This window comes from Labeo rohita, chromosome 7, assembly GCF_022985175.1.
Source record: "Labeo rohita strain BAU-BD-2019 chromosome 7, IGBB_LRoh.1.0, whole genome shotgun sequence".
Classification (NCBI taxonomy): Eukaryota; Metazoa; Chordata; class Actinopteri; order Cypriniformes; family Cyprinidae; genus Labeo; species Labeo rohita.
The window spans coordinates 35125430-35152644 of NC_066875.1; the positions used below are offsets into that span (position 1 = coordinate 35125430).

Here is a 27215-nt window from a genome sequence, read left to right on the forward strand (position 1 = left end):
TTCCCATTTATTGATGGACAAGACTCCTGTCGGGAAATTGGGAGTAAACATGTTACTGTATTCTAGACTAAATATGAACATGCATTAATTCATCTCACTTACAAAAAACAGATTCAGTATTCCTCAAAATGAATAAAAACAGTGAAATGCAAACTCATATGACCGAACCCTGCAATAATTAAATAAGTTAAATAGAACAAATATCCTTTATGTATTTAATCCCATTTTATTAACCAGTGTCTTTGCTGCTGAGCTTCGATGATGCAATTCAACCATACTAAGCAAAAATGTCTTTAGATAAACTAACATTTGTGCTTTATTTTATTTTTTTTTTGTAAGAACAGGTTAACACCTGTTTTGTAAGACTGGATTTGAGAGCATTTCCGTATTACAACATGCTTCATTCACATTGTGGGTATAATGTACTCCACCTAAAATGTAGAAAAGATCTAATTTCTACAGAGTACATGAACAAACTGCCATAACAGAGCCACTTTATTGCATGATTTTTTTTTTTTTAAAACACAATGCCAAGTATATGTGTTACATGTACAAATGATATTACAAAAAAAGAGACCACAAAACAACATTAATCCTATTGTCCAAATGATAAAAGCACTTTTGAATACTTGTGACTACAGTATCATACTTGTATTAAGCTGCCAGAAAAAAAAAAAAATTCTCATCATGACCACCTAGAAGTCTATTATTCTCAATTTATGAATGTTTTTTGCAGTCTTTAATATTTTTAATGGTACTGGACTTTTAACCGTAAAACCTAAGACTCTTTAATCAAAGAAACCAATCTGGAGCTGTTCTAGTGCAATAGTCTCAGTCAAATGTGACTATGTGGGACCTTTCAGTATCTGACTATTCATTGGAAAGCTCCTTTGATGTGGCAACTGAGTGAATGAGAAGTTTGGTCATGTTAGGACTGTGATTGTGAGGCACCGTGATCGTCATCATCTGGTGGACAGTCAACAAAGTCAGCAAGCATGGAAGCCATTGCCTCATCATCCTTCTGGAAAAGAGATTTAGCAAGAGGAGTTCAAATGTGCTAAACAGAAATGCTCTGAATAAGCTACAAATATTGTTTACATTCCATTACCAGAATAAACCGTACAAGTCTAGTTAACAGGTAAACACTGCACAAAAGACATTACAAGACAGAAAAGGCATTTTCATTTGTTTTGGCTTCCTGAATTGTTTATAGAACTAATCCAAACGGAGGCCAGAGGCTACTTAATGCAAGTATGCACATGCTGAGGTGATATGAATCCTTGCTGTTGTACACGATGATAATCGAGGAAATACAGTTACGTTGAAAGCACGACATTTAACAGTGATACTAAGGTAGCTGGCCTTTACAGTAACGCTGAGAAAATAACATTAGGGTTTCTCAGTGTATTAAAGAGTACTGCGGTAACCAAAATACGCATTACCATTTAAAGGAGTCATACGATGCGATTTCATGTTTTCCCTTGTCTTTGGAGTGTTACAAGCTGTTTCTGCATATATATGATCTGCAAACTTGCTAAGATTAAGGTCTCAAACCCAAAGAGATATTCTTTATAAAAGTTAAGACTCAGCCACGCCTTCCTAAAACGGCTTATTCAAACACGCCCCCATGTCTACGTCACGGTGTGGGAAGATTTGCATAACACCGCCCAAATGTATCAGAAGAAAGGCAGCGTAACTTTTATTCTCACTGTTGTATTGTTGCAGCCGCCACCATGTTGTGGAGACGCTGTGCGTTTCGTTGCAAGCGAAAGTACTTTGGCCTTCCAAATGAGTACGCAACTAGAACTCAGTGGTTAAGTTATATTCACAACACTGTTCCAGAACAGTACAATGCAAATATTTAAGTGTGTGCAACGTATTTTATGGAGGACTATTTCCTGTACCTGGGAGAGCAGCCAGTCTGGCAATTCTGACTCACAGTCTGCAAATACATTTTCATATTTAAAGAATTTGCTACTGGCTATTCAAATGTGAGTTTTGAGCAGTTTAGAGTAGTGCTTGTTGTTTGTACGATCACAAATGCAGACATGGTGTTATGATTACATAACGCAACGCATAAAAAAAAAAAAAACAGATGTAAGAGTCATTATAATCAGTAATTATATCCTCACTGGATCCAACAAATGCCTCATTTATAATGGGTTTTATTGTTTTCATCTCAACGCACTGGACACGGCATCACAGCATGGTAAGGGGCGTAACATTTCCGTCACACTCTTGAGGTATATGGACAAACACAATGCACCAGATAGCTGACTAATCAGAGCACAACGCATTTTTCAGAACGATTAGAAATCAATTGCGTGATGAGATGGGAATTTTTCAACACACACTAACTGTATTGAACCGGATTACACACACGCACATCGCAGAGCTAGACAAGACAAGCTTTTGAGGTTCAAAAACACATAAATTGTACTTTTCTTTTTTTTTTTTTTTTCAGAAAATAACTGATCATTTCGCTATATAAGATCCTTCTACCTCAGCTGGGATCATTTAGAGCCCTTTGAACTGTATTTAAACTGCAATTTGGAAGTTCAAACTCACGGGCACCATAGAAATTCACTATATGGAGAACCATACTGTAATGTTTTCTTCAAGAAACTATTTCTTTACAACTGAATAAAGACAGACATGAACATACTGGATGACAAGGGGGAGGGAAGTGAACTATCTGAAAATGTGTTATCTGGTTGTGAACTTCTCCTTTAGCTCAAATTGATTACTATTACACATATATACAATATATAATATACCTAAGGCAAAATTTTGTATCAATCCTTTTTGTATCAATCAATCCCTGTAGCTAAGAGTGATGCATTCACTCATATACATTTTTGAAGAGTAAGAAATCTGCACCAGGGTTAGATATTACTAAGTTACCTTTTTCTTTTCTGTGCCTTGTTCAGAAGATTCTCCTTCCTCGCGATCCTCCATTTTCCTCTTTGTTCCCCTTGCATCTGAATCATCTCCCTGTTCACCGCTCTCTTTCTCAACCTCTTCCTCTGCAGTCTCGGCTACGCTCTGCAACGTCTCTTGCTCGGACGTGGATGGTGCGCTCTGATTAGTTGTGTCTTCGGGCTGTATTTCTGGTTCTTGCTTTTGAACTTCGTCTTCCACTGTCAATTCCTGACCCTGTTGTGACGGCCCAGCATCTTCTGCGGGATCTTCTGGTTTTACCTCTTCCTGCTCACATGTTTTCGCTTCAGGTTCAACCGCCTCCACTCTGATGTCCTCTTCATGGCCTTCCGCATCTTCTGCATCTCCACCGATTACAAGACTCTCTATTTCTTCTTTGTCAACCACAGGTTCGTTTCTCTCAACCGCTCCAATGTTCTCAATTTCCTCCACGGTCGCCTTGTCCTTGATTCGGTCATCTGCATAGACGCTCCTCACACCCTCCATCTCCTCAATCCCTGGTTCTACTTCTCGTTCTACTTACTTCTCGTTCTCTCTCCATGCAGAACATTTCTATCCCTTGCGGCTCCTCTGCCTCGATCATGACCTCTGCTTCCTCCTCGCCAATCATCCCTCTGCCATTGTCTCCCTCCAACGGCTGGATCTCCTCACTTTCCTCTTCATCCTCATCCTCTTCGTCATCATAGTCTTCAAAATCTTCTCCCTCACAGTACTCCTCATCTTCCATGAAGTCACTGCATTCCTCTTCCTCCTCTTCGTCCTCTAGGCCCTCCTCCTCTTCTTCCTCCTCTCCTAATTCATCTTCCTCCTCCAGCTCTTCTTCCTCTTCTTCATCATCTGAGCTGTTGATGTTGATGACGTTCTGGTCCACCTCATTTGCTGGGGGCTGCTGCTGGAGTTGACGGCTGTTCTGAGCCATCTGACTCTGAATCTGCATCTGTAAAGACAAGCCCAATGTAGGTGGCTGCCCACCTGGAGAAGTTTGCATCAACATCTGCTGAAGTTGCTGACCACCCGTCAGCGAGTCTGCAAGTCCGGCAGGTGATGCTGAGAGTGAAGCTGTAGTTGAGTTCAGAGGAGGCACCAAAGACACAAGTTGGGCTGTCTGGCTTGGTCCAGGGAAAGAGTTAATGCTATTAGCATTAGCTGGGAGAATCTGGTGTGGAATGGAGGTGGGAAGCTCATTAGGTAGCGAAGTGTCAACGGATCCAACCTCACCCACTACGGGGGCAGAGGGCTGCAGGCCACCTACTGCAGGCACCGCCGGCTGGGACAACGATTGCGCATTTGCCGCTCCATCTTGCATTTCCATCATACCCACTGGCATAATGACCACGCTATCATCTGAATCGCTCTCCAAAGAGATCTCCACATCTTCTGGCTCCTCTTTGTCGTAGCGGACAAAAACCTGTCGTTGACCTTCTGGGGCTCCGAGGCCTGGCAGTTCACCTGGCTGAGCTGGAGAGAGCAGCAGATCACCTGGGGTGGCCGTAGTGCCTGCTGGGGTCGGAACAACCGGAGGAGCCAAAGGTAGATGGTTCTCCAGAGAACCAAGCAGGGAAGCGGGGCCTAAGCCCATGGGATGCCTGGCTGGGAAAGGTGGCCCTGCTGTGGGTCCACCGAGGAGGGTAGGGATGGACAGTGAAGGGTTTTGGCCAGATGCAAGGACAGGGGCAGATGGAGTTGATTTGAGAGTTAGAGGTGAGAGAGGGAGAGAGATTGAAGGTGTGCGAGGATGAATAAGGGTGTTGCATATAGTCAGAGCCTCGGCACAGAATGACGACACCTGTAGGGAAACAGACAGACAATTAAAAAAAAAAAAAAAAAAAAAAAAATAGGAAGTGTTAGTAGCCATATTATGTGAGGCCAGGACAAATTTGACTATGTCAACATACAAGGAAAGAGACAATATCACCATTGTTCAACAATGTCACAGCAATTCAAACGCTTAAAGGGATATTCCACCTAAACAACATTGGACCCCATTGACTTTCATTGTATGGGGAAAAAAAAAAAAAAAAAAGACATGCCAAAATACCTTTCTAGATCCAACAGGTCTGAAATTACATGAGAGTAAATAAAAGAAGGGAGAAGTTTCCTTTTTTTGGTTGAATGAAGAAATTCAATAGCTGTTTGATGAACCACAGACAGATACTACTCTATTTCAGGGCCAAGCTCACTCGCAGTTTCTATTCTAGTGTTAAAATAGGCTAAATTTAGCTTTTGGAAACAATATAAGAACCAGTTTGCCAGGCGTAACGTTTCTTTTTAATCTCTCAATACTTTCCTTTACACCTTTGTAAACATGAAACACTGTCTACAGTTACTGTCTCCTGCGTCATTAGAAGCAAACAGCCACTACACCACCCAGAATGAGCTTTTACAGTGAAAGCAAACAGTCACATTAGAGAGAACAAATATGTCAAAATGAATGTCTGTGTACGTCAAGCACTGTATAGTGACTTTTTTTTTCAATGTTTGCACATTCAGGTTGGGTGCCGTTAAATTGTTGAAATTGGAATGTATACAAAGGGCTGGATTTTGGTATACTGATTTCACAAATCACTGGTTTTAAAGGGATAGTTCACCCGAAATGAAAATTCTGTCATTAATTACTCACCCTCATGTCGTTCTAAAACGATAAGAGCTTCGTTCATCTTCAGAACACAAATTAAGATATTTCTGATGAAATCCAAGAGCTTTCTGACCCTGCATAGACAGCAACAGTACTACCATGTTCAAGGCCAAGAAACATAGTAATGATTATGGTTGGGTATCGAAAATCGATTAGGATTCCAGAATCAGATACTCAAGGTCAGTAATCAGATAATTCTTGTGAAATTAAAATTTTGATTCCGCCTATCAATTCCTATATGCTGTTCTTTTTTTTTTCCATCTGTGAGGACCCGACCTAGTGATCTGCCAGGACCTTGCTCGGTAATCTAAGCGCATAGCACTCCAAAGTATGGCTACACTTGCAATCAGAAGTCGAAAAAGCAAAGTAGCCTATAATATTTGTGATAAGCTAAACATGTTGCAATAGATGTGTCAACACTATTATGACAAAGCATTTTAATTTAACGGATTGTTAAAGATCACAAACATGATTCAAATACAAATGTGATTCTGTTCCTAAATTGAATTGACTCATCTGATTCCTCAACCTTTCTTCTGTGCAGTGTACGACCAGTGTGATTTGAACATTCAAATCTGCGTTTGTGCTGCCGCTGACCTCAAGAGAGCCACTGTCATGTATATGTGAATGAAACAGTTTCACAGTCTTTTCAACCACACAGTTCATTATTTCTGCGTTACAAATATAAAAAAAAAAATACAAAAATAATAATAATACGTTTATTTGTGCAGAACAACAAAATGTTGTGCTTTTGTAAAATAATGAAAGCAAGCAGGATGTGCTTTCTGCCATCTCGATCTCTGTGAACTTGAGTGAGAAACTTCAAAACTCCATGTGTATTTGCCTTAGACAATAAAAATATATCTATAGAGAGTGAAATGTCTACTTTTAAATGAACCAATTCAAATGGAAAACATATATTCTCAGATTATGTAATGCGTATGAAACATGCATACAGGTGCACACTACTGCGGAGATGACGAGTCAGTGTTGCTGACTTCATCTCAAGCCAAAAACAAAGAAAGCACTAGCTTATCAATAAATTAATAATAAAGTTTTTCCGTGAGACATTCATAATTACTGTATCTGCCGGTGTGCTATGGCAATTTTTTTTTTGTGTGCACTTATTAGGCTATGTAGGCAATTAAAGGCTCATTATTACTAATAGTGACTAATAGCCAACTAATCCTTAAAATGAATGACTAATAGTATTAATTTGTGTTCTAAAAGTGAATGAAGGTCTCATGGGTTTGGAACAACATGAGGGTAATTCCTAACAATTTTCATTTTTGGGTAAACTATTCCTTGAAATGTATGAAAACATATGTAACTGAGTCTATTTTAGGTTAACATAAGATATACTGAGAACGGAGTTAAACTCAATATTAACCACTTTAGCAACTTGATAACATAAGTAACGCATAAAGTTAATGTCTACATATATTAATATTCAAAATGTAAAGTTATATGAATTACCATGAAAGTATTGTGGATGAACAAATTAATTAACAATATCAAATTTATGAATTAAACTATATCGATAAATGCTGTAAAATTGTTCATCATTAGTTCATAATACCTAATGCATTAAATAATGTTAAATTAAACCTTACTGTAAAGCACTGTTGAAAAACACTTGTGTGTCAATACAGACTTCAACAGACTTATTACAACATGCAGTTACTCAACTCTGTGGCCTTCTGCTTTCAATACCTAAATGCGCTTGGTGTCACAACAGTAATGAACAAGACACTACGTGACAAATGCTATTATTCAGGAAACATGTGAGACCACGAGAGCGAGACTCCCTCTAGTGGATAACATTTAGATGCCTAAGGAATATTCAAGATTCAATATTCTGTTTAGCATATGGGTCAACAAATATGGGACATGTGTTAAACTTAAAATGGAAGCTTAGTGGGCCAGTGTTTTTTGTGTGTGTGAGAGAAAGTAAGCTGCAATATTGTATATACGGTGATCCCAAACATGTTTGGACATAATAGGCCACAATTAATGTATTTATAAATGTATTTGCATTATAACAAAATATCAGATGGTATGTTAAACTGAATGTTCATTTGATAATGTGATGAACGACACCAGAGTTGATTCTGCTGGAACATCTGAATGAATTTGATGGGAATTGAAAATGAATGAGACTATTTATTAAAAAAAAAAAAATAAATAATAAAAAAAAAGGTGCCTTGGCCAAGAGAATTTTGAGAAAACCTCTATCTTTTGTTTGGAGATGCAACTATGAGATTTAGTATTATACAATAAAATTGTGACTTTTTTTGTTTTTTGTTTTTTTTTTACTTTTTGGGGCAACTTGTGTTTACAATACTAAATACCTTTAAATCTGCTCTTAGAAGAGTAGTTCACTTCCAGAACAAAAAATTCCAGATAATGTACTCACTCAGTTGTCATCCAAGCTCTTTATGTCTTTCTTTCTTCAGTCGTAAAGAAATAATGTTTTTTTGAGGAAAACATTTCAGGAATTTTCCGCATATAGCGGACATCTATGGTACCCGCGATTTTGAACTTCCAAAATGCAGTTTAAATGCAGCTTCAAAGGGTTCTAAACAATCCCACCCAAGGAAAAAGGGTCTTATCTAGCGAAATGACTGGACATTTTGTAAAAAAAATAAAAATAAATAAATAAATAAAAATAAACATTTATATACTTTTTAACCTCAAATCCTCATCTTGTCTAGCTGTGTCTGTGTCTGTGGAGTCCCGTTCAAGACAGTTAGGGTATGTCGAAAAACTCCCATTTCATTTTCTTCTCCAACTTCAAAATCACCCTACACTGCTGTTTTACCTTTTTATGTAAAGGCCATTTGACCACCTCTGCGTGTTCACGTTGTAAACACTGGGTCGGTACTTCTGCAGCGATGCAGGGATATTTTGAAGTTGGAGGAGAAAATGAGATGGGAGTTAAGACCCTTCTTCCTTAGCTGGGATCGTTTAGAGCCCTTTGAAGCTGCAATGAAATTGCATTTTGGAAATTCAAACTCGTGGGCAGCATAGAAGTCCATAATATGAAGAGAAATTCTGAAATGTTTTCCTCAAAAAAAAAAATTTCTTTACAACTGAAGAAAGAAAGACATGATCATCTTGGATGACAATGGGATGAGTACATTATCTGTACATTTTTGTCCTGAAAGTGAACTTCTCCTTTAAAAAAAAAAAAAAAAAAAAAATCAACCACAAAGCTTTTACCACTTCACCAGGAGTTCAATGCCAATATTGCACTGTAATGGACTAATAACCACATATATAAATATTCCATCACAACCCCAAGTTTTTAAATTAAGGACATCCTCACCATGATGTTGCGATCTCGCCGGCCGTGGCTGAAGGCGGACACGGCGCAGGAGAGTGGAGGCGGCCAGCGAGGAGAGGGCACCAGAACAAGCGCCAGTAAGAGGCGGTAGAGCTCTCGGCGAGGAGCAGGGCTGCCATACTGGCCACTGACTGCACCGACCTCCGGCACACAGTGAGACTGCTGCTGCAGACGCACACACAGAGGCACCACTAGGTCTTGGATCCTCTAACAAGGGAAAAAGTGTTTAGAAGAGCAACATAAAACAAAACTTTCCATACTTGTAACACAAAAAGACATCAAAACCGTAAAATGAACCAACCTTATGCAGATCTTCTTTCAACAAAGTTCCACTGGTCAAAATTATCTGTCGTAATGCTGTAAAAGAATCATTCTTAATCAGTAAAAAATGTTTATTTCAGCTAGTAAAAGTTACAATTTATTGATCATCACAGAGTGCTCACCCCGAAGAGCAGCGACACATGTGTCTTGATTGGCTAGCACATCTCCTTTCCTCTGTAGCGATATTCCATCTCCCATTCCCAATCCTTTCGTCCGACGAGGACCTGACTTGCCAGCAGAACTAATGAGGTCATTCATAGACTGTGACTGTTGTCCGGAACGAAGCTAAACAAAAAAAAAAAAAAAAAAAAAAAAAAAGAAAAAAAGAAATGTAAATATTTCAAGCAATGCTTCACCAGGAGGCTCATCCCTAAGTTCATTCTCCTTGATGTTTGTGTTACAAAGACAATTAACCCTACCTTGACTGCTTCTGATGCTGGCGTGATGTCACCCATCAGATGAGTGAACAGTAACTCTGTGTGGGAGGGGCTTCCCTGAAGCAGAGAGGCGCCTCCTATTCTAACCCACAATTCAATGGCACGGTACACGGTCACTCGCACTGCACTGTAGGTAAAACAGAACAACATATCATCAAAAGGTTGGAGATTTGACTGAAATAACACTGAGTGAGCATACTTTGTGCTTCATTCACTACATTAACATGTTACAATAAACAAGTTCTTTACAACGGAAGAAAAAGACATGAACATCATGGATTAAAAGGATGGAGGGGGAGTAAATTATCTGTAAATGTTTGTTCTGGAAGTGAACTACTGCCCCTGTAACCACTTAAAGCATTTCAGAAATTAAAGTAATCATGTCTGGCTACTAGGGATGTAACAATATCAAAATCTCCTAATGATAATATCGCAACATTAAGTCCATGATATGATATTAATTGCAATAACAACAACAACAAAAAAGAGAAATGAAGAATTGGAAATTTGTACATTTTAAAGTTAAATTATTCTAATGGAGTTCAAAATTAAGAGCTCTAACCCATGTTCTTACTTAAGTCAGAAAAAAGGGAATTAACTTGTACTTGAACATTAAAGAGGACTCAACCCTCTTTTTATTTTGTGACATACCATCTAAATTAGAGAGTCTAAATTACATTCACACTGGTGTTTTAGGAAGCAAAAACAATTAGAATTTAAAAACAACAACAGGAGTAGCCATATATTGTAACACAACTGCACTGTAAAATAAATGAAAATTAATATTTCATAGGTACCCTATATTATTTTTGCTTTACACTACAGTAGGGAAATTACAATACATAACTAATTTCCACACTTGAAAGAGATACTTGGATAGACACAGCAGAGCTTTTACTTTGATGGAAAACTCCAGCTTCAGTGAAAACAGCCTTAAATAAATGCGTCTCACTACAAATCTAGTGAAATGCTGTAATCATCTGCCGCAAAAATAAAGCCTAACTGGTGGCCGTTGTGTTCCTTAACACGTATTAAACCCACAGCACATGCAATAAACAAGTTCACTGCACATTCACTGTGAACAAAGCCGTTTTGAGGCGTAGAAACCACTGGATCACAAGCTGATTGCCTAAAGGAAGTGCGCACTTTAATTTGAAACGTGCAGTGAAAGACTTACTAAAGAGATTAAGCCATATTGTGCTTGCGGTTTGACACATACTGTGTTGAAGCATAACATCCCAAAACACAACTTTAAAGACTTTTTATGTTAGAATAAGAAGTTTAAATACATTTTAAAAACTACACTTTTTGCCCAAAATACCTATCATTTCATATCATCATGTGACCACAATAATATCAAGTTTTGCTATCATTATATCACAATATTGATAATATTGTTACATCCATACTGACTACTTATGGTCAGATTACCCAAGGTTACTGTTAATACAAGGCGCAAAGAGGATACCATTCATTTTTGGTCATCCGTGGTGTTACTGTAATACCTGTACGCTCTTTGCTGGCCCAGACTAGCCTCAGGCAGAGGTGTCCATGCAGACAAAGACTGTGAGAAAAGCCTTGTAAGCACACTGCTATACTGGACCAGTCCACCACCAACACTACAAAAAATAAAAAGAATAACAAACCACGATCAATCAGCTACTTCTGTACATTTAACCAGCAACCACACACAATTTATTTCTCAAAAATCAAGCAGTCACACAATTAATGTAATGTAATGTAGTATTAAAAGGATAGTTCACCTAAAAATGAAAATTCTGTTATTAATTACTCACCCTTATGTCGTTCCAAACCTGTAAGACTTATCTTCAGAACATCCAAGATATCTTTGAGGAAACACGAGATTTCTGACCCTGCACAAACAGCAATGCAACTGACATGTTCAAGGCCCAGAAAGTTGGTAAGGACATCAATAAAATAGCCCATGTGACATCAGTAGTTCAACCATAATGTTGTGAATCTACAAGAATACTTTTTGTGTGCAAACAAAAATAATGTCTTTATTCAACAATTTCTTTTCTTTCGTGTTCGTGATGCAGAAGCAGGCGTTCTGATGTAGAATCCGAATCTGCACATTTTATACAAGTTACTTTTTGTGAATGTCAAAGACTGTGTTCTCAAAACTTCATAAAATTAAGGTAGAACCACTAATGTCACATGGACCACTTTAACAATTTCCTAACAACGTTTCTGTGCCTTGAATGTGTCAGTTGCGTTGCTGTCTATGCAGGGTCAGAAAGCTCTCGGATTTCATCAAAAATATCTAAATTTGTGTTCTGCAGAGGAACGAAGGTCTTATGGGTTTGGAACAACATGAGGGTGAGTAATTAATGAAAACAGTAATTTTTAGGTAAACTATCCCTTTAAATATTCATTTGAATTGCTGAAACTCTTCCATAGTCTTCCTGAGTGTGTCAGATGCATATATTGAGATTACAGCAATTAGTTATTAAGTTACAGTACTTACTTATAGCTGTATATAAAAACAATAGAAGTTTATGAAAAATCCTCATTTAGACAGCTGAGTAAATGTGTGTGTGTATACTTACGCCTTGATGAGAGCAGACAGCAGCTCTAGAGTATCATTGTGTATGGAGGGTAAAACCAACAGCTTTAGACAGCCCTCTCCTGTTGGGCTCTGAAACAAACCCCTTCAGTTAGTGCCCACATCAATGTTAAGCAAGTTCAGTAACTAATATCATGAACAGTGACTCTTGACCTCAAGGGCACTTTCACACTAGCATGTTTGGTGTGCACCCAGACACCCTGAAGGAGGTGGTCTGAGCTTGGTTGCACTCGAACTGTGGCGTGGGTTGCACGAATATGAAAACAACACGGACTCGAGTATGCACTTGTTCAGGAAGTAAAGTAACCCGCATAAGCGTTTTGGACGATTACATTTAAGTCGTGTAAGAGATATCAGTGTTGATGATTTTCCTTGGAATTCGAGCAGGAGTGAGCCTGTAGTGTATTCATGCGTTGTGAGTGCAATCGGAGCAGCAAATGAATGGCAATCAGTCATATCCTCAATATAGTCTGTTTGCAGGCAGCAGAAAGAAGTCTAAATGCCACACACACAGTGAACCCAAGCGATGTTTGCTCCTCTAAACATAATAGCACAAATTAATAAAAACAATTTATTGACCCATGTTCTGTTTTCTATCATAATCTGACGTAATTTGAGCGCAAACACACCAGCGTTTGTCAAAATCAATTTGAGTGTGAAACCACACCAACGCTGCGGAGAGCACCAGGAACAAGCACGCCCAGGCTCGGACTGCAACAAATGAGCCCAGTGAGAAAGCCACCCAAGATGCACATACAGAGAGAGTTCAAGCCTTACGATGCTCTTTGTGTTGACTGCCAGGGCTCGACACACCAAATTGAGAACATGCTGAACAGGTAGACGGACTGAAGATGCAGGATCAGCACTGTGTAAGGGAAATCCGTCAAAGATCTTCATTAAAAATGAACTAAACTCAACAGACAGGACAGCTCTACAAATACCATGAATCAAGCTACACAACATTAGCATTACCCAAGAGTGTGTTTAATAGCCAGACAAACGGCCTTATAACGATGATGGAGCTGAAGAATCAGAAGTGGATCTACATCATCCAAGGGAGGGAAAGGCAGTACCACACCAGGACCCTCATATTGCACTGTTCCTTCTGAAACAAACAAACAAACAAACAAACAAAAACAAATGTTACACAAATGTTTCTCTCAGTACAACACAAACACTCAGAACACATCACATACCTGCTTCTGCACCCTGGTACAACTGTCCCAGCATGCCGTTGGCTGATGCTAGAAGGCAGTGCAGATGATTGGTCCAGCCCTCAGCCCTACGCCCTCCTCCACCTCGCTCCAACACCCCACCGAGACAGGGCAATCGGCCATAACATTCACAAGCAACCTACCAATGAAGAAAAATGAGAATCATGATGCAGACATTTTGATTAATTTGTTTTGAGCAGTCAACTACGCACATCATCCTTAATTCCACAACCAGATGTAACTAACCTCTTGTACTTTAGGATTATCTGAGTCCATCTTAGACAGGAAATAGGCTGCAAGTTTTTCCTGTAAGGGAAAATGATTAGCTTTTTCACACGCAATGTAACTGCAAAACAACAACAAAACCCTGATATTATTAATGGTTATACTGACCCTCAGAGATCCGCAGGCCCGCGGGTAGTAGATCATACATGCAATCATTCCTTTCATTGCCGCTAGGTGGCACTATGACAAAAAAAATGCTTTTTTAATTGAATTGAATTTAATTGTTCTCATTTTATTAAATAATATTAGTGCTGTCAAATCGAATTAATTGTGATTAATTGCAACTAAAATAAAAATTCGTTTACATCATTTGTGTATATTTATATATATTTATATATATATATAAATTCTTAAAATATACAGATGTATGTGTATTTACAGATACATATAAATATACACAGTATACACACATTCTCGATTAATCAATTTGAAAGCACTAAATTATATACAATACCATTCAAAAGTTTGTGGTCAGTAAGATTTTTTTTAAATGAATGCTGCATTTATTTGATTAAAATACAGTAAAAAATATATTGTGAAATATTACTACAAATAATATTATTATAAATATTTTGTTTCTTTTTATGTATTTTTAAATGTAATTTCTTCCTATGGTGGCAAAGCTGAATTTTCAGCAACCATTCACATGATCTTTCAGAAATCTATTGGAACATACCAATTTGGTGCTCAAGAAATATGTATTATTAACAATGTTGAAAACAGTTGTGTTGCTTAATATCTTTGTGAAAACCGTGACAAAATTGTTCAGGATACTTTAATAAATGCTGTTATTTTAAACTTTCTATACATTTGAATTAAAAATGTTTTACTTCAAACAATATAAATACCTTTACTGTCAACAAAAAAAAAAAAAGTGTTGACCCCAAACCTGTGAATGGTAGTGTATATACAGTTGTGGCCAAAATGATTTGAAAACACTAGTATTTTCAACAGCTAAAAAAAAAGTTTTTTTGTTGTCGTGTGTCAGTAGGAAATATCAGTTTACATTTCCAAACATTCATTTTGCCATTAATTGTAATAATCCAGCGAGATTTTTGTTTGCACAACGAGTGTGATGACAGCCAGTGCTCCACACAGAGATCTGAACTCATCATCATCTAATCCGGAATGACATGAAGAAACAGAACAAACAGAAATCCAGAAGACATGTGGCAACGTCTCCAAGATGCTTCAAGAAACCAACCTGCAAAGCTACAGTACTGTTAAAAGTTTTAGGAACTTGTGTAAATAAATGCTGTAAAATGAGGACGCTGTCAAAAATAATGTCATAAATAGATTTTCTATTAAGTAAATTAAGTCAACATTTGGTGTGAGCATCCTTTGCATTTAAAGCAGCTTTTGCCCTTGCACATAGCTTTTCAGGTAACTTTGCAGGTAGGTTTCTTGAAGCATCTTGGGGACATTGGCACAGTTCTTCTGGAAGAACTCTAGAAATAACTAACTTAAAACCATTTTTAGCTGGTGAAAATACTAGTGTTCGAATAATTTTGGTCACCACCATACGAGGACAGCAATTTCAAAAAGTAAAAAACCTTGGCATTATAAGAAATACTCAGTGACAAAATGGTACAAAATAAATGATCAGATTTAAGACTACAGTTTAACTGATTTAAATATAAATGTGACATGTGACAAGCATGCATTTGTACCTCAGATTTGAGACTGAGGAGGGAGGTCAGGATGCCCAGGATGGAATTGAGTCCAACCTCCCTGGCCAGCTCTGGCAGCTGGGACGAGTACTGCAACAAGTCCTGCAGCACACTCACAGCAAGCTGCACGGTGGGGAGAGGGGCCTGCGACTGTGTTTGAGAACAACAGAAGATACATTACTAAATCATACAGAACTGAATCAAATCTGGAAAGACATATAAGAGGATTCAGGAAAGAGTAGCAGAAGTAGTATATTTATATTTAATGCCATGTCAGCATCTGGCTATTTTCATGCCAAAAACGATCCAGACAAAAGAACAGAACAAAATATTCAAAAATCTCTCTCACCTGAATAACCTGCTGCAGTGTTCGCAGCCATGAAAGACAATGCTGCTGGAAGACTTCACTCGAACTGTCCTTCACCAGCACAGATAGGAGACAGAGACCCTCAAACCTGAAACACACATGATCAAGTCCATATAAAACGGAAGTAGCGACAGATCCATTATTCCATACTGTAATGTACACTACCAGTCAAAAGTTTTTGAACAGAAAGATGAAATGTTTTTAAAGAAGAGTTCTGCTCAACAAGCCTGCATTTATATGCTAAAAATTCAGCTTTGAAATCACAGGAGAAAATTGCATTTTAGAATATATTCAAATAGAAAACAGTAAAATTTTGAACAGTAAAAATATTTCAAAATGTTACAGTTTTTGCTGTACTTCGGATCAAATAAATGCAGGCTTGGTTTAAAAAAAAAAAAAACATTTTTAAAAATCTGACTAGATGTGTACTTCAGAATGAAAGGGATTTTCAAAAAAATAAATAAATTAAGGTTAAAGACTTGATTCTATTCATCAGTTTATTAGATGGGGGCAGATCTGAATGCAACTTTGCAGTCTGTTTTAAGAAAGAAGTGTGGTTTAAGTGGACTAAAAGATTGGAGAAATCTGGCATATGTGACCAGACGAAATGTTTTTCCTTAATGACACACTGGTTATAAATAATGTTTTGTACAGTTAATTCTGCATTACGTTTATTGGTATGACGTTATTACCTTTGGTTTTGATCTTGGAAAAAGGTGCAGGAATTTCGACTGTTGTTGCAATAATGCTAGTTCTAATAAAACGTTTAAAGGCATAAGGCAGCAACATGAAAAGTACGGAGTTGATAATTTGATCAGAAAAGGACAAATTAGAACTAGGCTAAGAGCACTGACAGGATTCAGCCATGCAGGAAATGTCTTTAAATGTTTTATGAAAAATGCAAGGGTCTATTCGGGTAGGGCTGGAAAGATACTGTGTAAAAAGTGACTTAAGCTTTATTCTGACAGCTCACCTGGTCTTACTGGACCCGAGCCGTGCATTACTGATGCCCACCAGACCACCCACAGCCCCCGTGCTCTGAAAAAACATTCAAAACCAGTGTCAGTAATGCAAACAGAAAGATAAACATCTCCTCGGTGTGCTTTCAAATGAAACAGAAAGGTATGTTATACAATAAGACTACCGTTACATATGTAAAATGCCACTAATATGTAACACTAAACTAACGTGAACTTGATTATCAGCTCAGTTCCCACATAAACGAACATACTAGTCATTAGACATACCATTAAATCATAATTAAAGTGTTTTGTGTTCATATTCACGTTGTATACACTGCAAGCAAGTAACGCGACACAACTATAACGCTTCCATTTAAATCAAAGAAGCGCGTACTACCTCGGGTCGCTCGATGGCAGTGTAACGACATGAACAACCTCAGACCTACCTGAGCTCCGACCACTCCATGCTCACGGTAGTTTGCTAGAAGTGCAGGTAGATATTCAGGTCTATCCTCCTTTAGGACAGACACTAAACCTTCTGTTAATCGCGTAATATTGGGGCCATGCAGCCAAGCCGCTGAAGCCATCTTAGCGCCCCTCGATGACGCAAAAACACCGCGACAACTGTATACCTCGGTTGACGTCAAGACGTCGCGTCAGCGTCAATAATCTTTTGTGTTGTGCGTACACATGTTAACCGGTTAATATATGTATGTAGAACACTTTGAACAGCAATTTACGCTATACTATAGTTTACGTATTTTTATGAAAATAGTTTATTGTTTTTTTATGAGGTGCGGTACATGATTATTAGACCCTAAGTTTCCTTCTCTGGCAAAATGTTGAACAAAATAAAAAGCATTTACTTTAAAAAATGTTTTTAAATAACAGTTCCCATTGAATTAAAATAGTATTTTATTGACTGAAATTACCTATACAGTGTTTTGGAATTCATATCTATATCTATATCTACATCTATCTATATATATCTATGTCTATCTATCTATATATATATGTATATGTGTATATATATATATCTATATCTATATATATATATATATATATATATATATATATCTATATACATCTATCTATCTATATATATATATCTATATATCTATGTATATCTATATCCATCTATCTATCTATCTATATCTATATATCTATATATCTATATGTATCTATATATATATATATATATATATATATATATCTATTTATATATATATATAATCTTAATTTCTATATATATATATATATATATATATATAATCTTATATTTCTATATATATATATATATACATCTATATCTATATCTATATATATATCTATCTATTTATATCTATATCTGTATATCTATATCTATCTATCTATATATATATGTATATGTGTATATCTATATATATATATATCTATCTATCTATATCTATCTATATACATCTATCTATCTATATATATATCTATATATATATCTATGTATATCTATCTATATATATCTATATCTATATATATATATATCTCTATCTATCTATATCTATCTATCTCTATATCTATATATATATAATCTTAATTTCTATATATATATATATATATATATCTATGTATATGTATATCTATATATATCTATCTATATCTATATATATCTACATCTATATATCTATATCTGTATATCTCTATATCTATCTATATCTGTATCTATATGTACCTATATATATATATATATTTCTATCTATCTATATCTATATATCTCTATCTATATATATATCTATCTATATATATCTATATGTATCTATATATATATATGTATATATATATATATATATATATATATATATAATCATATAATCATATAATCACATATATAATCTTAATTTCTAACCAATTAATTAAGTAGGAAGCATAATACACTACCAGTCTCAAGTTTGGACACACTTGACTGAATCTTAAAAACCTTGTGATCTTAAGATTAATTACTTAGAATATACTTTGTATACAAACACAAATTTAAATATAAACATCTTTACAAAACTAAACTTTAAAATGTTAATATGTTAATAATATGCCAAATTGGAATTTCTTCAAATAAACCAATAAAACCATTGTAATTTGAAAAAGTGCTATTTTATAGTTTTAATGATGTTTCCAAATTTCTGACTGGCAGTGTATATTTATTCAGTGTCAATTTTAGTAGTTAAAAATATCCTTTAAAAGTTCTTGCTACCAACATGAGCATGTGGTTACCTTAGATCCAGTTGAATCTGCAAACAAAACAGGCTCCACAGGTAACAAAAGCTTTACATGAAGATGATGAAGCGTGAGCACTCCATTACAACAGTACAACATCCTCAAACCTTACAGTTACCTCAAGAATGTATGTACAGTTTTCTAGCAAAGCACTCAATATTGGACAGAAAATAAACTCTTATAATGTAAATGGTCTCTCTGCCACATCAATGTGGGTTACAAAGTGGCAATAGTTTCTTACGAGCAAAGCAATTAAATGTGCACATAGCCACCAATAGGAAATTTAATATATTAAACATCTAACTTGCAGTGATTAGATCTCTGATCTTTGTCAAAGCATGTAATTGCATTTTGTTTACACCTTACATTGTAAAGCTATTGCTTTTTTTTTTTTTTTTTTATAAAGATTTCAGGTCTTTTAAGCCATGTACTCCATAATGTGCTTAATCACTGAACACAGTGATATATATTTAGAAACAATATTCATAATGTTGTTTGCAAAGAATATAATTAACACTGAATTACAATATTACAGAATAATGGGTTTAACCATACGTCAGTGAAAAGATAAGTGTCATCTGTAAAAATCTAGTGGCTTAACTATTATAAATGAATGAGTAGAAATAGACACTTGTACATCAGTCTGCATTAAATAATAATGCAGCACATTAAGCAAATCAATTTCTGGATTGTAGACAGAGCCAAACTAAACGAATCAATCAACTGTTGGTCTGGAAAGGAAAGTTATTTAAAAATTAAACATCACATCCTTCTTGTGACCCTGATCTCACAGCTGACTTTTACTGGCCAGTCAGATTTGTGACAGTATAAACTGTAAGTAATGTGTACAATATTAATAAGACTATTTTGCTTTTTTTTTTAAAAAAAAAAAGAAAGAAAGAAAAGAAAAGAAAGAAAAAATGCAGCTAGATATTTCTGGTTAATTCATCAGGTTCATATTCCACCACTGAATTAACAAAATAAATTTTAAAAAAAGGTAATTGCAAGTTTTATCTCACAACTCTGACTTTTCCCCCCAGAATTGTAGGATATAAACTCGCAATTCCAAGTTATAATGTCAGAATTGTGAGATATTAACTTGCAGTTCTGTTTTTTTTTTCTTAGAATAGTGGGATATAAACATCCAATCGCAAGAAATAAAGTCAGAATTGCAAAAAGCGTACAAATGTGAGTTTGTATCTCACAAATCACTTTTTTCTCGCAATTCAGTTTACGCAATTCTGTAATTTTGATATTTTTTTTCTCAGAATAGTAGGATATGAACTCCCAACTGCGAGAAAAGGTCAGAATTGTGAAAAACATACAAATGCAAGTTTGTATTTCACAATTCTGACTTTTTTCTCACAGTTGAGTTTATATTAGGCAATTCTGTCATTTTCTCGCAGGTCTGACATTTTTTTCTCCGAATTCTGAGATATAAACTCACAACTGCGAGAATGTAAACGTTCAATTCTGACTTTTTCCCCTCAGAATAGCAGGACAAACTCCCAATTGCAAAAAAACGAAGTCAAAATTGTGAAAAACTTGCAATTCCATCCTTTTCCTCACAAATGCGAGTTGTATCTTACAATTCTGACTTTTTTGTCACTGTTTACATCAGTTCTGACGTTTTTCTCTCAGAATTGTGAGATATAAACTCCCAATTGTGAGAAATAAAGTCAGAATTGGGGAAAAAAACTCAATTCCAAATTTCTCACAAATGCGCATTTGTATCTTACAGTTCTGACTTTTTTCTCACAGTTGTGAGCTTATATCACGCAATTCTGTCTTGTTTTCTCGCAGTTCTGATATTTTTTTCTCAGAATTGTGAGATATAAACTTGCAATTCTGACTTTTTTTTCTCAGAATAGCAGGATATAAACTCCTAATTGTGAGAAATAAAGTCATAATTGGGAAAAATAAAACTCTCAATTCTAACTTTCTCACAAATGCGAGTTTGTATCTTACAGTTCTGACTTTTTTCTCGCAATTGTGAGTTTATATCACCCAATCCTGTCATTTTTTCTCAGAATTGTGAGATATAAACTCGGATTTCTAAGAACATAATCTGTTTTTATATAATGCAATTTAGAGAAAAAAAGTCAGAAATATAAGATAATTACCTTTTAAATTTAAAATTTATTCTGTGGCGAAAACAGGCTTCCGTAGGTTCATTTTCATGCTTTTATAAAAATACAGTTTGAATTTAAATTCCTGTGTTATGAAATACCAGAATTAGTGGGATTGTGTGTTGCAGTACAGTTGCCTGCACAGTTTAGTTTTTATGGTTCTGCATCAATGATTCCTAAAGTAATAAATGTTACACCCCATTAAATAATTACACAGCAGACAAAGATAAAACAAGACGGACATGACCTCATCTTTAACCCAAGGGCCAAGAAAGCTGAAATCTAAATCAAGTATGCACACTGGCATGGTTGTATGGGTGCTTTAAACAAAGCAATCCTTTATTTTAGAGATAGCTTTTTGTCCTTCAATGGGAGCTCCACTTTGTTCACTGCAAAATGTTACTTCCGTGTACACATTGTAACATAAGTAAATTTGCCATTGTTCAGTAGTAAACTATGCAGAATGTCATAGGAAAGGGCTGATCCTGGGAGAACGAGATAAAAAGTCAAATTTCCTGGAAATCATGCTAGAAACGCGATTTTAAAATAACCATCATCAAAATATTTCTGGCAGTCCAATGGTTACATCAACAGTTTCTGTCAACTAAAACATGGAATGGGCATGAGATTTTCAACCGAACTGAGCTTAACTTACAAGCAACATTAGAAATCATCACATTTTGGCAAATAAAGTTTGGCAGGCACAAATAATGAGGAATTACACTGTGTGTGTGGCACATACAGAGCCAGTCCCTGTCCTCTCGTTTTATCTACAAGCTAATTTCGCACTGAAGACTTGTAGCAGTGTATACATATTCTACAACTCAACGTGTGGAATAAATGCTAAAATTTACAATAAGAAACCCGATGTTTGTGTCCCGATGCGTATTGCCAACTACTTTTCCACTAAAAAAATGCCACGTCCTTAATTATTCGAGTATTGCGTGCACCACAAGTGCACAGAAAAGTGTTACTACATATTTTCGTATGATATGTATACATTTTACATAACTATAACATAAAAGCTGCTAAGCAAGTATGGATGGATCGGATTACGGGTCTAGGAAAGTGGAATAAAATTAACACCAACTCAAGTTCCCTATGGTGTTTGTGAACAGTGTATGTACTGTACAATGAAATAACATAGAACATATACCATAATTACATAGCTATTAATGCCCACTTGATATATAAGTGGGAATATGATGACAAGAAATAAAGGAAACGAATAAGGTAAAGAAAGAACGAAAAAAAAAAAAATTCACCCCTGAATCAATGGACCCTTCGCCCACCAAAAATACATTGATGTTTAGATGACTTAACATCAGTTTCTTTTCCTTCGATCTTTTTATCCAACAAATAAGCATCGTGGTGAAGTGGTTCATACGACCAGAGAAACAAGAGGTCAATTAAAAGACCACCTCACAGATGCTAAAATGGTGTGAAAGGGAGCCAAAAGACAAAGAAAGAGTGAAGGAAAGAAAGAAAGGAGGCTCTGAATATATCAGTAAGTGCTCCACTCTATCAGATGGGCCCAGTGGAGCAGAGGTATGAGAGTACTGGCAGGTTGACACCCCACCCCTGTCGCCCTTCCTTACAACCTCCGCACGGTGTCGTGTGTGTGCGTGTGTGTGTGTGCTTGGAGGGGCCGTTAGCAGAAGTGATCGTCCTCTTCGTCTTTCATTCCCTTCAGCCTGAGCCTTGCAAAGTCCTCAAACACAAAGTCATCATCCTGTGAGAAGTTACTGAAGGCAAAAAGAAACCACAGTTAGGTTACGCAAACACACGTAAGCACGAGTCTCATACTGTGAAAGAGTACTCACTTTGTTTCAAACTCTATGAGGTTGGCGTCCACTGGGACATCTGTCTCTGGCACAGCTGGAGGACAGAGATGAGAAAAAATTAGGCAATCTGTGCAGATGAAAAACAAGTTACACTAAAACTGCAGCTACATTGTCAAAACTCATCACATGCTGAATACATGCTTAGAATAATTCAGTAATATCAAGTTGATATTATATTAAACATTTGATATTATATGCATTTACAACCGCATTTGGGATTGTTTGAGCCGCATTTAAACTACATTTTGAAAGTGCAAAATCAGGGCACCATATCAGTCCATTATATAATGAAAAATGCTGAAATGTTTTCCTTAAAAAAACAGTTTCTTTGGGACTGAAGAAAGAAAGACATGATCATCTTGGATGACAAGGGGGTGAGTACATTATATATGAATCTTTGTTTTGGAAGTGGACTTCACTTTTAACTTATTCAAAATTGAACTATGCTACAAGTATCAGATTTACAGCGAGCATGGACAATGCTAGTTTGTGAAACACGCACATTTTTATATACACATTCCTATATCATTTTTAATGTAATGCTAACATTTGTAGTCAAAACTTTGTATAAATATAAAGTAATAAAAAACATTTAAAAACCCTGTATAATAATAATATTAATAATATTATGCACTTGTTGTTGTTTTATTATTTCATTAGTCTAATGATTATTTATTGTTTCTAAAAGCAGAAAAAATAAAAAGTTATCAGACATTTAAAAAAATCTGAAAATATATATTTCTATATTGGTCAAGTGTAGAATAATAATATTAACAATAACACATACTTTTTATTAAGTTGTTTCTGTTGTTTTATTGCGACAAAAAGCAGAAAATAATATTAATCATAATAATAATAAATATGTTGTTTTATTGGTTTTGGCTAATAATTATTTATTGTTCTAAAAGCAAAAAATAATACAATAGTAGTTACCAGACATTTAAAAATATAAAATACATATTTCTATACTGGTCAAGTGTACAATAATAATATTAACAATAATATTTAATTTTTATTAAGTGGCTGCTATTGTTTTATTGTTTCTAAAAGCAAAAAATTAAATTCAAATGATAGTTATCAGATATTTAAAAATATAAAATACACATTTCTATATTGGTCAAGTGTATAATAATAATAATAATAATAATAATAATAATAATACATTATTTTTATTTATTTATAAGTTGTTAAACTGTTGTTTTATTGTGATATATATATTTTATTGTGACAAAAAGCAGAAAATAATAATAATAATAATAATAATAATAATAATAATAATAATAATACATTTTCTTTATTAAGTTGTTGCTGTTGTTTTATTGTGACAAAAAGCAGAAAAAAAATACATTGTATTTTTTGTGTTGTCTAATGATTTAGTTACTTTTAAAAAGCAGTAAAATAATAAAATAGTACTTATCAGACATTAAAAAAAAATATTACATTTCTGTATTGGTCAGTTGGTTATCAGATATTTCAATATATGTTTAAAAAAATTATCAATAATAAGAATATATAAAATAAAATGAATGAATACATACACACACACACACACACACACACACACACACACACAATGCTGACAATGACATCAAGCTGAGCTGTTACCTGACTGCGGTCTAGAGTTGGGCTGTTCGGAGGGTTTAGGGTGCATCAAGACAAATGGCAGCTCCACTGACACATCACTAACAAAACAAAGAAGTGTTTGGATTCAGTGTTTAGTAATGTTCTGCACAAATAAGTCTGAAGCATTTCTGTGTCAAATGACATACTCACCCTCCACGAGACACCACAAGCTTGACTTTAACTCTGTAGGACACCAAGATTCCCAGGACCTCTTTATTGGACACATCCTTTACTCTATAAGCACAGAGAAAACACATGCTGAACATACAGAGCAATTACAAAAACCAACGCAGCTGTTTAAGATGCTCTGCTGGAGGTTTTATGGACATATGGGTTGGGTTAACTTTATAAGCACTAAAAACACAAAATGTACTAAAGCCTAAAATGCTTCGCCTTTTTTTCTGGCAGCACATAAGCAGCAGCATGTGATGCACTGTCAGCTGAAGGCAACTTACATGGTACTGGAGGCCAAGTTGGTGTCTTCATGTTTTAGCTGTCCATCCAGAGCCAGACCCCTCTTCTCTCTGTTATTGCTCAGTGTGGGGGTCAGCGTGTACACCTTACAGAACGTAGAGCTGGGGGACACCTGGTCACTGCACATGGCCAAAAAGAAAAAAAGACTGAGTCTTGTGCTTTATGCACATCAGAAAAATAAGCACTGAACATATTGTTAAGCTATTATGATTAAAAGGATAGTTCACCCAAAAATACAAATTCTGTTATTAATTACTCACTCTCATGTTGTTCCAAACCCACATGACATTTGTTTATCTTCGGAACACAAATTAAGATATTTTTGATGAAATCTGAGAGTTTTCTGACCCTGCATAGACAGCAAAGGGTACTACCATGTTCAAGGCCCAGAAAAGTAGTAAGGACACAAGGCCTGCAACAATTCCTCGATTCTATAGACCAATTATCTGTTCGTAAACATTCGGGATGGTTCGCAGCTTGGTTGCAGAAAACCTGGGAGAGATAGCCTTTACGGCTGGAGAATTACACGGATACGGTCCAAAATACTTAAATTTAAAGAGATTATAGATTATATTGATTAGATGTCATTTTCAAAATGTTATTCGCATATTACAAGAGCTTTGTTCAATAAAACCATACGATTGCTTGCTTTTGATACTTCACTTGAACTAATCATTATTGCCTCATTGCTATTATATATGTATTTTAAGTCATTTTAAAGGCTATTGTTCACTTAGGGCTATTTTTATTACTACAAAAAATGTATTATAATTATCCGATTACTCTGTTAATCATCAGAATAATCGACAGATTACTCGATTACCAAAATAATCGTTAGTGACAACCCTAAAGGATATCGTTAAAATAGTCCATGTGATATCAGTGGTTCAACCGTAATTTTATGAAGCCATGAGAAAACTTTTTGTTCATTGACTTTATTTAACCATTTCATCTCTCATGAGAGTACCATGACCTTGCTTTCTTGGATTTCATCAAAATATCTTAATTTGTGTTCCAAAGATGAACTAAGGTCTTTTGGGTTTGGAACAACATGAGGGTGAGTAATTAATGACAGAATTTTCATTTTTGAGTGAACTAACCATTTAATCATCAGTACTAGAAAAAGTTTCAAAACAATATATAGTGAAAATTGAGGCTAAATGCATATGGATATAGGGGTTAATGAGAGGTAAAAGACTTTTATAATAATAAAACTACCAAAATCTTTTTGTTAATTGAAATAAGGCTGAAAAAATACAAAAAAAATGGCTGAAAACCTTTAAATCAAAATAAAAAAATGTTACCTTGCCAACTAACTAACATAAAATAAATGTAAGTGGATGTCACAAAAAAAGGATTGATTTACATTTACATTCCATGCACTTCATCTACATAATAGTTTATTATTCCTAATAACCCCTAGGGGGTGCTATGGTTTCTGTGAAAAAGTAAAAAAAAAAAAAACTTGATCAAATCAAAAAGTATTTTATCTTACTGACAGTTATAAAAATGGGCCTGTACAGCTTCTCAGAAGAAGATAATTACATTTGGGGTTCTGTGGCATCATAACATTCCGAAAAATCCCTATTGTTAGTGATGGTAGCTTTTCTAGAACTAACAAACTAACTCACAATCGTATAATAAATTGCATAATACTCTGAGCTCTCTGCTTCCCATATAACGGCAGCCAAGTGAACATGCAAAATGAATGACAAGCTCCTCAAGGTTTTGTGAAAAAGAATCTGATCAGAGCCTAGAGCTGTCAGGCATGTATGACATTTAAGGACAGATAATATTAACATGTCTGTGTGCCAATCCATAACAATCCTAAAGAGCACCTTTCACATGCTGCGTCAATCAGCACTTTGGATGAGTTCAGGAAAGACAAACTAGTTTGACAAACTGTATAAGGTATTTTTTGGGTGATCAGGAGAATATATGATGAAGAAAGGACAACAGAAAAAACAGAAAAAGAGATATAGAGAATACAAAGATCTTTAGTATGCTATCCATACATGGTTTGTTTACCAGAAAGGAAGTTATAAAAGCGGAATAAAGGGAAACCACCTGGGTCATTCAAGCTGGAAGCTAAACTAGCAGCTGACTAGTAATAAAAAAAAGCTCCAGGCAAGACATA

At 35.5% G+C, this 27215-nt stretch overlaps 2 protein-coding genes across 5 annotated transcripts in view; both read right to left on the reverse strand.

The window, feature by feature from the left end:
* Window positions 1–490: 490 nt before the first annotated feature.
* Window positions 491–17380, reverse strand: pelp1 (proline, glutamate and leucine rich protein 1). The gene is given in 18 exon segments (XM_051114019.1): window positions 491–1021; window positions 2905–3456; window positions 3458–4726; window positions 8904–9128; window positions 9223–9278; window positions 9365–9527; window positions 9662–9806; window positions 11185–11298; window positions 12250–12338; window positions 13044–13131; window positions 13239–13371; window positions 13463–13619; window positions 13727–13786; window positions 13874–13945; window positions 15436–15585; window positions 15785–15890; window positions 16776–16840; window positions 17211–17380. Coding segments are annotated over 18 exon segments (3678 nt in total). The 5' UTR covers window positions 17352–17380; the 3' UTR covers window positions 491–928.
* A 5004-nt stretch (window positions 17381–22384) lies between these two features.
* The window catches only part of arrb2b (arrestin, beta 2b), a 53396-nt gene continuing 48565 nt past the window's right edge, over window positions 22385–27215 (reverse strand). For all 4 annotated transcript variants that reach the window (XM_051114269.1, XM_051114268.1, XM_051114270.1 and 1 more), the window contains 5 exons: window positions 25060–25197; window positions 24755–24838; window positions 24587–24663; window positions 22961–23015; window positions 22385–22882 (listed from right to left, as the gene is read on the reverse strand). In XM_051114269.1, the coding sequence (XP_050970226.1) occupies window positions 22789–22882; window positions 22961–23015; window positions 24587–24663; window positions 24755–24838; window positions 25060–25197 (448 nt within the window). In that variant the 3' untranslated portion in view covers window positions 22385–22788. The remainder of the gene's footprint in view (window positions 22883–22960; window positions 23016–24586; window positions 24664–24754; window positions 24839–25059; window positions 25198–27215) is intronic.